Here is a 14,039-nt window from a genome sequence, read left to right on the forward strand (position 1 = left end):
TCCTAGGTTCAAATCCGGCCTCAGACACTTCCCAGCTGTGTGACCCTGGGCAAGTCACTTGACCCCCATTGCCTACCCTTACCACTCTTCCACCTATAAGTCAATACACAGAAGTTAAGGGTTTAAAAAAAAATTAAAAAAAAAAAAAAAAAGAAATATTTGCAATGACAAAATTGCTATCTGCTCCCCGTGGGAGTTTGGAGGTGAGCTGGTCATAAGGCTGATTGGATTTCTTAAGAAAAGAACTTTTAAATCCCCTTCCTATTCAGATTTTAAGCCTGCTGCCAAAGCAGGCACAGCCTCTCCAGTACTAAGGTCTGGGAGGTTTGAATTGTAGATGGGGAGATTGCAGAACAGCCACTGGGAAAGAAATTCCCCTTTGTGAAGAAGCATCTGACACTCTTTCCCCTGCCTTTGTTTAATCAGGGAAGCAGACAAAACTATCCAAAGCAGACTAGACAATTAGGACAAAAGACAATCAAGACAAACACCCAACTGTATATTCACTCACCCTTCCAAGGGCCTTCTTTCCCAGTGTGTCCAGTGGTATAATTTCAACTTGCCTGGGGTCTCTTGACCCACCAAGCTGGGGTTCCAACCCCACCAGGTACCTTTCTGGGAACCTCCAACCCACCGGTCCGGGGCCTCCAACACCAGAAAGTTCCTTTTTAAATCTCGGGGACCTTATCCCCGGGCAAAGCTTATACTGGAGACTCCAGCCCCACAAGGTAACTTTCTGGGGGCCTCCAACACCCCCGATCCGAGACCTCCAACCCGGGAAAGTTCCTCCTTAAATCTCAGAGACCTTATCCCCGGGCAAAGCTTATAGTACGGACTCCAGCCCCACAAAGTACCTTTTTAAATTTCTGGCCAGTCAAGTTGTAGGTCTCCCCTTCACCCCCCCCCCAAGACATCCGTGCCTGGCAGAGCTCCTCTCTCTTCCTTCGAAGGAAAAGTGCTTGGAGAGCTTGTTAGGGTTCTTGGTTTGGCAATAGGCTTTTCCCGTGTAACCCCAGGACCAGCCACTTAGCCTTAAACCACGAACCTACAAGACCCTCCAGCAGAGCTCCCCTCTCCCTTCAGCTTTACCAGGAACGGTTTCAGAGGGTCTGTCTGTGTTCTGGCTCAGCACAGGGCAAGCCAGCCACTTAGCCTTACACCAGGAACCTCCAAGACCTCTTCCCTCATCCCTGGCACAAGCCGTGGATTGGAGCTCACCAAACCTGAGCAGCCTCTGCAGCGAGGATCCTAGGGGAATTCCCAATTAGTCCCACTGCTGGTCAGAACTCAATTATTTTTGTGGGATCCCGGACAAGCCCCCATATGTTATGCCCAGAGAAGTATCCCAATAAATGAGTCTTGAGCCAACAATGCAAGATGCAAAGGGACTTTATTGTCTAGCTCGAGCTAGGGTCCCTCACGAAAAGTTGGTGAGGGACCCTGAGCTGTGCCTGGGCTAGAGTTTTTATGGAGTAGTCCTCAGAATGGAACAGGGTAGAGGAATGTCCTTAGGTTAGGAAATCTTGTAGATAAGGGGAATGTCCTAAGGTAGATAAGGTGAATTCCTGAAGGGAAGAGATCCTGGGGAGAAGGGGAAGGTCTTCAAGATAGATAAGGTCAGTCCTGGGAGACTGGAGGTCTGCAAGGTTTGGGATTCCTGTGGATAATTTTATTTCACCATAATGTCATATAAGGGTCGGGCCCATAATGTCATACAGGGGTCAGGATTTTTAATTCTGACTCTTTCTAGGTTCCACACTATTATATCCACTACATCTACTATCCCCATAATCCCCCTCCTGTGCTTAATGCTATGTAATCAATCAAACATTTATAAGCACCAAAATATGTGTGTGCTTTGGCAAGGACACTGATAGACAATCGAAAGGTCTCAGTCTGCCCTGGTTTTTCCACCAAGTAGTAAATCATTGATTCAATACAATTCAATTCAATTCGACAAGTGCCAAGTACTATGCTAGGTCTTGTGACAGGCACTGTGATAGTGCTAGGTACATTTTACCTCTATGAGGCTGTTTGACTTTCTAAGAAAAGAGAAGGTTGGACTAGATTCTCTCCAAAGTCCCTTCCAAGCTCTAACATTCTGTGTGACTAATAAGAACATCAACCATAATGATAAAGAGTAATTAATTGTAAACTGAAAATAAAAGGCATTAAAAAACTACTCTTGTTGCTGTTTTTTAAATTAGTATTATTATGAATCAGTTAAGAAAGGGCAGATGCTGAAATAAGTACTATAGATTGAGACTTTGACTGCAAAGCTCGTTGTTTCACTTGGTTGAGAGGGAGGGGGAAGGAGATTAATCTGAATTGTGAAACCTGTCTTCTTTTTATCCTAGAACAGTATCATCACAGGAGCCATTTAATGTGACTTATTCTTTTACTAAAATTGAATATTCACCCTCCCAATCTCTCCTCTCCATCCTGGAGCAGAGGCAGGCAGGGAAGAGATGTCATAGAAACATAACATCCTAAATGCACTGTAGAGTTGGAAAGAACCAGAGACAGGCAGGAAGACTAAAGGACAGACAATAGAATATAGAGAAAAACGAACATAGACTCCTATTAGAAGCTTCAAACAACAAAGATTGCAACATTAGGTTTTTTTTTTTTTAAATTTAGCATAAAGTGAGAGAGCTGGCCTCTGAATCAGGAAGACCTCAAGTCCCATCTTTATAATATCCTGTCTATGGAAACCCCTAAGCAAGTCATTTAACATCTTCTGAACTCTTGGATCTCATAATTTCCAGAAACTCACCATTCTGCAAGATGAAATGAGCTATGAAGCTCAAATCTTCTCAGATTATGTACCACTCTAGCTGTAGGACTTCATCCTGTTCCCCTTGCCGGTTACTTCATTCCCCACCCCACTCCTTTTTCAATTTCTTTAACTTTTATGCCCTTCAAGTAGATCACAATAATTAAAAGGGGGCAGAAAGTTTGGGGTTTGTTCTTTTGTTTGTTTTTTTCTAAATATGTGATTTTATTCAGGACGAAACTTAACTAAAGTAGACCAGCACCTCCTCTGCATCTTTTGGTCTTAGAGAGTTATCTGGGGCACTGGGTGGTCACACAGAGAGTATATTCACCTGGGGCAAGACTAAACCCAGGTCTCCAGACACCTTAGTCCATTTCCCTATCCATTATTCTATGTTTTCTCTTGCTATCTCTTTAATAAAAATCTTGACTAAAATAGGGAAAATGGTAGGTTGGTGAGAATAAATGCACTATCTTACCCTGGTCCTTATACCTTACCTGTAGGTGACCTTTCCAGAAGCATTTTCTCCTCCCAACATGTCTATGTTCTGTCATTTCAACTATGAATACACTTCATGTTCTAACTTGCTTTGTGATCTGTAAAGTATAGGACAACATAGTGTTCAATTTAGAAATAGATAATATGGGTTCAAATTTTACTTATCCCCTATGTAATCTAGGGCTAGATGATCCTCTGAGCCTCAATTTCCTCATCTGTAAAATGAGGGGGTTAGAATAGATGGCCTTTCCAGCTCTGAATCAATAATCCTGTGAGATCACATGGAAATCATGCAATGTATTGTAGAAAAAGATGTATTTAGCAATTTTAATCTTTTGAGTTACTTTTTAAGTATACTTAAGAAATATATTCACACCTTCTCTGCAAAATGTATGCTGTGCTCCTTTCCCTCCATGATTCTACTTAGTTACAAAAGCAACCGTGCCTCACCTGTCATGTGAACAGCTCCCACTGAGGTCAAATGACATTTTGAATGGTAGCAGAAAATGAACCTGTTGACTTGATTCTGTTTTCCTTTCTCCTCTAACAACTCATTGCTTACTGTCCTTCAGACTTCTTAGTCCTCTCCATTCCCTGTCTACACCTGAGTAAGCTGCTGTAGTGAATGGTCAGTGACCTTCAGTCTTTTGATGCTTCCTCTCTAGGACTGTCAGCAATTTCTACCTAAAGCCAAGGGTCTGGTTAGCTGCCTTCCCACCAGGATGCTTGAGTACACAGCATCTGTTACCCTGCTGTGTCACCATCACTCCAGCGTTCAGAGGGACTCTGATAGGCTGGAGGGAGGAAGGCTGGGCAGCCTAGCTTGGACAGACTGTTTTGACCTGAAATGGCAGAGGCTTCCCATGGTTGTTTGTAAGTGGGGTGCTAATTTTACTCAGTAAAGTATTTAATTTCATACATTTCTTTTTTCATTAAAACATTCTTGCTGCTCAGACCCTGGGGCCTAGATTCCTTTCAATTACGGCTTTGGAATAATTTAAATTAGGCTAGGTTAGTTAATATTTAATTTTTTTTTTAGAAAGGCTAATGTTGGATTTGACAGCTGAGAAAGCAATTTGTAATGCACAGGGAGAGAACATCTTCTAGGAATATCTAGCTCGGTCATGAACTTGAACTGTCCATTTTCAATAAATGATTTGCAATTCAAATTAACTTCATAGCAAACTCACCTTATCTTATGAATGTGATAGATGGAACCAGGCTCACTTGTTGCTTTGAATGCATGTCAATGACATGGGTGCTTGGAAGGTAATATAGTGATTCCAGGAAAAGCCATAGTTTGAGAATAAGGTGAAGCAAGCAATCAGACATCACCTGGGGAGTATGGTTTCTTTTCAATAAATGGAATTCATAATAATTTCAATTATGTAGCCTTTGGGACTAGTTGTTATTTTTCTATAGACAGACATATTTCAGAGGTCAATTTAAAATGAAAATGGTGATCTTTCACCAAACAGGAGGCCCACAATTATTTTTCTCCTAGGAAACTGTTGAGCTAAGAAAGCTTTTCTATAATGACCCATCTCTGTGTGAAAAGGAAAGACCTGAGGAGGGGAAAGGAACGATGATTAATTAATAACTGATTTGGACCAAACACACCCTGGAATTACTGTGAGAAGGGATGATTGGCTGTCCTCAATGGCAGCAGAGCAGGTTTCATGTCTTTGGATGGGAGAAGAGGTTAGTGAATTTGTTGTTCCTGCAAATCAGACAGAGACACACCCACCCAAGAATTCAATTAGCTGGTCCCAGTATATACAAAGACCTCTACTAAGGTTCTAATGGTATTGTATTTGTGAATCTGATGCTCTATTCTTCACAACTTACAAATTGCTCTCAGGTAGCAGATAAACTATCTGTAAATAGTCCCTCTCTGATAGCAGGTTCTACTTCATTTTTGCCTTTATCTCCATCCCCAGAGCCTTGAAATCTTGTGAGATGGGGAGTACAAAACTTATCATCATCTCCATTTGATATATGAGGAAACTGAGGTTCAGGGATATTAAATGACTTACCTAAAATCATACAACTGACCTTGACCAAGGGAGTCAAAACTTGAACTGGTGCAGCTTTCTTTTTGTTACTCCATTATATCTCTTAGATTTACATGCTGTCTTCAAAGATTTTCTCTACTTTGCCTCCAGAAATATTTCAAACCGAGCACACTCACCTTTGAGATGGGCTAATATTCTGCATTGTAAACAAAGCAGCTAGTAATATGTGTGTGAGTGTACATGTTTGTTAATATAAAAGAGACTGGGTGGGGAGACTCCACTCAGAAACACAACCTTAGAAACTGCTTCAGACACTTACCAGCTATGTGTCCCCTCATCTGTAAAATAGGAATAATAATAGCATCCACCTCCTCCAAGGACTGTTGTGAGGATCAGATGAGATAATACTTATAAAAAATGTTCACAAATCTCAAAGGGCTGTTATTAAATGATTTTACAGTTGGAAGGAACATGAAGAAGACATCACCTAGTCCAAAAGCCCTATCTCTAACAACCCTTATAAAGAGACATCAGACTCTTCTTAAATACTTCTAGAGAAGGGGAGCTCATTTTGTTCTGAGTATTTTTAATAACTCTTTTGTTAGTAAGTTATTCTTTATTCTATGCTAAAATTAACTCCCCTGTATCTTCTATCCACTGCTCCTAGTTCTTCCCTCTAGGGTCAGACAAGATGAGTCTAATCTCTCTTCCTCATGACAATTCTTAAAACCCTTGAAATAGGGGGCAGCTGGGTAGCTCAGTGGAGTGAGAGTCAGGCCTAGAGACAGGAGGTCCTAGGTTCAAACCCGGCCTCAGCCACTTCCCAGCTGTGTGACCTGGGCAAGTCACTTGACCCCCATTGCCCACCCTTACCAATCTTCCACCTATGAGACAATACACCGAAGTACAAGGGTTAAAAAAAAAAAAAAAAAAAAAAAAAAAAAAAACCTTGAAATAGGCTAAGTGTAGTGTAATAGTGTAATATAGCACTCTGCTTTCCAAGTAAAACATTTTGTAGGAATAATACAGCTATGAGACCTTCTCTGTGCTTTATCCACTTTTAAACTAATCTCAATCCCTAGCATAAAATATTTTAATTTTAACAAAAGGAATAAAACGTGTTTATTGGAAGAAGCAATAAGATGTTGTGGAAGGAGCAGAAAATTGAGTCAGGAAACTGGGACTTTTCTAGACCTGACTTTTCCACTAATTTGCACAATGACCTTGGGTGAACTCACCTTCTCTCCTCTCCTCCCCTTCCCTCTCTTCTCTTCTCCTCTTCTTTCCTCTCCAATGAGGAGTTGTTCTACCTGTTCTCTGAGGCCCCTTCTGGTACTAAATCCTATAATTCCTATGACTGGGTGGTCTTTAAGTTTCCTTTCAGCTATAATTTTCTATACACAAGATCATAAGGTAGATTACATATTTCTCTTATATTAATAAACAGGCTTGATCCTCATCTTTGTTAAATTATTTAGAAATAGGAAACAAAGGATTTAGATACTAAGTTAAAGGGACTGACTAAATGATCTCTCACTATCTCTTGTAACTGTTGAAGTCTATAATCTTAAAATGAGGCTTTCGAAAAGAGATTAGGAATGTTCTAACAATCCCAATGCAAAGCATTCCTGCTTTGTAGTCATAGTTTGGTTCCCTTTTGTTCCCAAATCATCAATAAAATTTCAAATTAAATAGAATATTTAATTCTGTGTGGCTCTTCTTTTCTTCAGGGATGATCTGGTCTGAATGTAAGGAGATATGGGAAGAAGGACCCCGAGAATATGTCATGCACTTATGGAACGTCTTGGATTTTGGGATGTTGTCCATCTTTGTGGCTTCCTTCACAACCAGGTTCATGGCTTTTCTAAAAGCCAGTGAAGCCCAACTGTATGTGGATCAGTATGTACAGGATGATAACCTCAACAATGTTACACTTCCCCCAGAAGTGGCCTACTTCACCTATGGTAAGGCATCATTCATTATCTTTGCTGGATTTGTGACTTGGAGATGTGTGGTACAGTCAAAAGAACTCTGACAAAGTAAAAGACTTCCATTTAAGTCTAGGCTCTATCATTGATTGCTGTGTGACCCAGGTAAGTCACTTAAACTCTCCATTATCTATTTCATCATTTGTAAAATGGGATAACAATGCTTGGAATCTCTATCAATCTCAAGTGTATTTTGAGACTCATAAAGGAAAGAAATGGCTGACATGTGGAAGAAGAAGTAGACTTATTCTTCTGGGTCCCAGAAGGAAGAGGTAAGAGTAATGGGTAGGTGAAAGCAGGAAGGAGGCAGAGTTGGGTTCAAGGAGAGGAAAAACCCCTTAGTAAGTAGAACTGTCCAAAAGGGGAAAAATCAGAAAATGATGAAATCCTGGTCCAAAAGGCTCTAAGGTAGACGTTAGATAAGCATTTGCCATGAGAGAGAATTTGAGCTTCTTAGGTTGAGTTGAACTACTTGACTGCTGAAGTCTTTTTTTTTTCCTTCTGAGATACTCTGATTAACTGAGATATTCCATGAACAATACTTTACACATGTAAGGGATGATCATTATTGTTCAATTGTTATTACAATGGCCCCATGCTGATTGAAGAGTTTTTCCTGTAATGATGGAAATGGTAACTTCATCTGCCTTGTAACCCTTGTGAAGGGTAGACCCTAAAACAACCACACATACACCCACAAAAATTTGGTCAGCAAAATGGAAAAGGGAATCACAGATTTCCTATAAACAAATATGAAAGATATTTTCTTAGTAAAGAAAGCTTTACTGGGTGATGACATATTTACATTCTTTATGGACCCACATTTTGCCTTTTAAGAAACATCTTGTATTTCTAGTTCCTCTCCAGGAAAATAATAATTTTATCTAGCATTTATATTTGTAAAACATTATGCAAATAATCATCTCATCTGATCCTCACAACTCCAAGTGGCAAGTGCTATTATTATCCCTATTTTACAGATAAGAAAACTAAAGCAGGTAATGATTAAGTAACAATAATAATAATAATAGCATTTTAAGGTTTATAGCATGTCTTATATATTTTATCTCATTTTATCCTCACAACATTGAAAGATAAGTGCTACTATACAGATATTTTACAGATTAAAATACTGAGGCACAATTAACTTGTCCAGTGTTACCCAGCTAATAAGTATATGAAATTGTATTTTAATTCAGGTCCACCTGACTCAAGCTCCAGCACTCTATCCACTGCAATATCTAGCTGTGTTTAATATTATTCATAATAAATATAATAGTTAGAAAAATAAGGCAAAGTTGTATGGCACTGTTAACTTTAAAAAAAATAGTCATAAAAGCCACTCTTTAATTAAGGAAAAGGGGGACCAGGGCTGATTAGGCCTCCACTCAGAGCTTCGCTCCACACACCCTATGCAGAGTCGGAAGATTAAATACTGCTGGCTTTGGTCCCTGACCCCCTGGGAGCACCACCACGCTAGATGATGACTCCTAGGAATAAAAGAAATTGGGGAACTTATATACCATTTGGGAAGATCCAGGGGCTGGGAAAGATGATTGACATCATCATACTGACAGGATACAATCAAGTTTCAGAAAGGAATCATAGCCAGAGGCTAGGGTGTAAGGGAAGGGGCTACTTACAATGGATACTAAAGGATGGTCCCTGCCCAGGTGTGTCTTCCTGGGAAAGTGTCTCTGATACAATGGGGAAGACTACCTAAGACAAAAGGATATTTAGCATTTACCCTAGGGTCCATTATTCAGTCTGTGACTGCTAGTCTGAGATTCCCTTCAGAGTGGATTCTCATGGGAACAGGAAACTGGAAACAAGCACAAGCTTTGGGGTCTCCAATTTACAAGCTATTCCCAAAACTTAGGGTTCATCAGATTTCACTAGGCCACAAGTTTGAGGTCTCTAAGATTCCACGTCGACAGCACAATTGTCTTCTGACCTAGAGAATCAAGATAACTGGATTTCAGTCCCAACTAAAGCAGCAAGCAACTAGCTTTGCAAATATGAAATCTTGAGCTAATGTTTTCCTCTTTTAGCCTCAGTTTCCCCAATTTATAAATGAGAGAGCAGAGCAAAAAGATTCAATGGCTCCTTTCAGATCTTAAGTTCTATGATTTTCAAAGGTTTTAAATTTTCAAATTTTACTTCCAAAATTCTCAGGATTAGAGATTAACTAAAGGTGTACTGACCCAGTGAGGGTTCCCAATGGAGAAACATGTGTTGGATCATAAAATGGCCCCCCTTTGACACAGATGCAGTTTATTTGGCCTGAAAATTCTAATAACTAGATAATGTAATAACAGGCACAAATTCTCAATCCAAAAACCCATTTTGCCCAGCCAGTGTGCCTGTTAATCAAATTTACACAAACTGAGTCACATTTTAAATAATGTACAGAAGCTCACCATTTAAAGAAGTCCTGGAGTGGTTTTTTTGTTTGTTTGTTAAATGAAGGATCTTTCCCAAAACCTCTTGCCACTGGTTTGTTTGCAAAGGCAGGCTTCCTTAAAACTTGATGCATTGTTCATTGTATTCAGCTCACTAGAAGAAACTGAAGAAGCCTTGAGGGTAAGGTTTATGGGGTTCCTTGAAACCTGTCCTTTTATTAATAACAGAGCCAGGGCATATTGCTGCTGGCTGGTGTTGAATTACATTTCATCACAGATAGGTAAAGGCTATCCCCAGTCAACAGTATTATTACTCAAATTTCCTAGTTTTGCCCAACCTGTCTTGGAAAAGTTTGATTTGTTTTACTTTGTCATTTTGGATTTCTTTCCCTAAAATGTTTGTCTAGGTTTTTGAAGCAACATCTAGTAAAGAATGCCCTCTGATGGCCATAGAGTATTAAAGCACCAGATTACATAATTACAATTATAAAATGCCAAAGCTGGAAATTGAGGCTCAAAGACTTTCCCAAGTCACACAGCTCATTAGCTGTAGGACAAGAAATCCAATCTCCAGATTTCCAGTCTTATGCATCCCTAATGCCTCATCCATTAGCTGTTATGGCCCAGGAAATTATAGGAGACCTTTGATACACCCCATCTATATCAAACTGTTCAGGGGAGATTGGGTCAAGCAAAAGCAGATTTCAGAAGAAGGATCAAATATTATTGATTTTACTTCTCTTTCCTTTGTTTTTTGTAAAGACTGACCCAGTGAAGAAGCTCTAAAAAGAAATCACCCAAAGTAGTATGTATGAAGTCAGAAGACCTGGGCTTAGATCTTGGCTAAGCAACTCATTACTCCAAAGCTTCAGTTGCATCTTCAGTAAAATTACTCTGCGTCTCGGCTGCATCCTCAGTAAAATAAGCAAGTTGAACTAGGGTCCCCTTTTTAAGCCCAATAATAGAATCAGCATTTACCTATAATATGCAAGGCATTGGTTTAGGTGCTGCAGGTACAAAGATAAAAAGGGAAAAAAGCTCCTACCTTGAAGGAATTTACATTCTACTGTCGACATGGAATCTAGAGTTCCCAAACTTGTAGCTTAGTGAGGTATGATGAACCCCAAGTTTAGAAATAGTTTGTAGGTTGGAGACCCCAAAGCTTGTGCTTGTCCCCTGTTCCCTTGGGAATCCACCCAGAAGGGAATGTCAGGCTAGCAGTTGCAGACTGAATAATGGACCCTCGGGTAAATGCTAAATACCCTTTTGTTCTAGATTGTCTTCCCCATTGAATCAAAGACCTTTCCCAGAAAGACTACCTGAGCAGGGACCATTCCTTTAGTATCCATTGTGTAAGCAGTCCCTTTACCCTACACCCTAGCCTCTAGCTATGATCCCTTTCTCTAGCTTGATTGTATCCTGTCAATCATCTCTCCCAGCCCCTGGATCTTTCCAAATGGTATATAAGTTCCCCAATTTCCTTTGTTCCTAGGAGTCGTCATCTAGCACCTTTGTTCCTAGGAGTTGTCATCTAGCACGGTGGCACTCCCAGGGGGATCAGGGAGCAGAGCGAAGCAGTGTTCATTTAGACTCTGCACAAGGCGCAGCTCTGCATAAGAGGCCAGGTAGCCCTCATCCCCCTTTCCCTTGATTAAAGAGTGGTTTTATGACTATTTAATAGTCCCGCATTTTTTTCTAAGTTAACACCACCATGTTCTAAATGTGATTCTTTAGAAAGAGTATATTGAATTTGGAATCAAATGGCCTCCATTTAAAAACTACTTCTGTCTTACTATCTGTGTTATCTTGAACAAATCATTTAGTCTCTCCTGGCCTGCTTTCTCATTTGTAAAATGAGGAGGCTAAACTAGACCTCCAACATCCCTACTAGCTCTCAATCTTTGAAGTTAGTCAATGTTTCTTAATCAACAATGAGAGCAGCTTTTGTGAATGTGATACAAGTCATTTTCTTGGGATGAACAAGATCTCATCTTGTACTGGACAATTTGTCTGGGGATAGAGAATTATTTGAAATATCACCATTTGTTCCTTTTATTTTTCTGTCTGGATTTAAATGTTACAGATCATCAAGTATATTGACTAAATTTTGAAGAGCAAGATAGGCTATGATTTTATATTTTTTCAAGTCATTAGGTCTCAATTCAAACAAATGCCCAGTTAGTTGAAGACTTCCTTCTCTCTTTAAGTTTGGACTTTGAAAACCAAGAAAAATGGGTATTTGTTGGCATATTTCTAGGATTTTGTATAGCCCCAATCAGCTCTGCATTTTTCTCTGTCTCTGTGTGACTGTCTCTCTCTCTCTCTCTCTCTCTCTCTCTCTCTCTCTCTCTCTCTCTCTCTCGGGAATTTCAACAGGAGAGTTTTCCTTACATACAGAGGCAAAGTTTCTACCTCTGAGCAGGGAATGGTCTACACCCATGAAATCACAAAACTGATCCCTTACCCCTCCAACAAAAACAATATTAGTTAAATTAAAGCTCCCATCAACTCAATGAGGGAGGAGGGAATTTGGATATCAAAATTTACAAAAACTAATGTTAAAATGTTTTTACATATAAATGAAAAAGTAAAACTTAGAAAAAAATCAAGTTTGAGCTGGTCTTGTACTCAAATTATTTCCTTGATTAAGCTCTGGAGTACCTTTAGGGAAAAAAAACAACCCTTATTTCCTGTCAATACTAAGCATTGCTTCCAAAACAAAGGAGCAATAAGAGCTAGGGCAATTGGGACTTCATTAGGGTAACAAAGCAAGGAGGTGTCTGAAACCATATTAGAGTCCAGGACTCAAGTCTCCAAGTCTGGCTTACTATTTACTGAGCTATCCATGTGCCCCACAGAGTGTCTATTTTTCACAGGTTGCTTGACTCAGCTAACCAAAGGCAATAATTACTATTAAAAGAGCGGAGGACTTAGGGATGGGAGTGGGGGAGTTATTAACTACAGATTTAATATGAACAGTGTGACCAAGCAGTAAAAAAAGATCACATATTCAGACATTGATAATTTCTTGAAAGGCTCCTCTCATCCTCCTCTTGCATTAGGACAGTTATGTTCACTTTCTATGAAGGCTGCTGCCAAATTAGGGTATGTACAAAAGAGGGTGAGCCATTCAATAAAAGGATGGAAGATGATGTCATAAAAGGATTAAGGGAAATGGAGAAAACAAGCTTTGGGGGAGATTAGAAGGACAGGGGAGGACTTGATCACTGACTCAAAGTGTTTGAGTAGCTGACAGAGGATGAGGAATGAGACTTCCGAGAGAGAGAGAAAGAGAGAGAGAGAGAGAGAGAGAGAGAGAGAGAGAGAGAGAGAGAGAGAGAGAGAGAGAGAGAGAGAGAAGAGCCCCAGGGGAGAAAAACTTCTCTGTAATTTAAGCAATTAAAAAATTCAGAAGACTGCCTTAGGAAGTAGCTTCTCCCTTACTTGAAATCTTTTTTAAAAAGTTAGATGACAACACATAAAAGATATTGTAGAGAAAATTTCTATTTAGGGATGGTTTAGTGTAACCGTTCAGGTCCCTTCTAGCTCTGAGATTCTTCCAGCTCTGAGATTCTGTGATTTGCAGTCATAGAGAAGAGAAGTTTAAATAGAAGTTTATACAAATATCCTACTCATGAAGGGGTATTTCTCCCTACCAACCCTACCAAGTGTTTTTTTTTTTTTAAATAACATTAAGGAAAATGCCTAGCCAAATCAGCTTGTAGATCTTGTTAGATTAATACAGTAGTACCTGTACTCATCTCATTAACCAATATTTGTGTTATTTACAATTCATTTTTAAGACAAAATAGGTCAGGGGGCTCAGTGCATTGAGAGCCAGGCCTAGATATGGGAGGTCCTGGGTTCAAATATAACCTCAGATACTTCCTAGCTATGTGACCCTGAGTTGTCACTTACCTTCCATTGCCTAGACCTTTCCATTCTTCTGCTTTGGAAGCAATATACAGTATTGATTCCAAGATGGAAGGTAAGGGTTGTTTTGTTTTGTTTTTAAGGCAAAGTAGACCAACAGAAAAAGACAAAAAAAAAATATTAATACTTAGATGTGGAGCAGTGAGTAGTATTAAGATAAAAAATAATAAAGGCTGCGATAGATAATAGAAATTAGTATTTTAATTAAAGCCATGCTAGATAGTCATTAGACCACGCACTTGTAAGAATTTAAATCTGCTGCTCCAGCCATTATTGTTACCTCCTGTCTCTTCCTGAAAAATCTGCTGGCCAAGAGATGGTAGCTAAAGAAAGGAAGTTCCTCCTCACCCCGGAGATTTAAACTGTCCTCTGCGTGGAGACGTAGGCATCCCCACGCCCAAAGAACAGGAAACGGAAACCCATTGGA

The 14,039-nt window shown here is 39.7% G+C and overlaps 1 protein-coding gene across 1 annotated transcript in view; it reads left to right on the forward strand.

The window, feature by feature from the left end:
* TRPC7 (transient receptor potential cation channel subfamily C member 7) overlaps positions 1 to 14,039 on the forward strand; it is a 403,356-nt gene that overhangs the window by 298,264 nt on the left and 91,053 nt on the right. Inside the window, exon 6 of the mRNA XM_044659937.1 lies at positions 7,020 to 7,253. Coding sequence (XP_044515872.1) covers positions 7,020 to 7,253 — 234 coding nt within the window. The remainder of the gene's footprint in view (positions 1 to 7,019; positions 7,254 to 14,039) is intronic.

Source organism: Gracilinanus agilis, chromosome 2, assembly GCF_016433145.1.
Source record: "Gracilinanus agilis isolate LMUSP501 chromosome 2, AgileGrace, whole genome shotgun sequence".
NCBI classification, from domain to species: Eukaryota; Metazoa; Chordata; class Mammalia; order Didelphimorphia; family Didelphidae; genus Gracilinanus; species Gracilinanus agilis.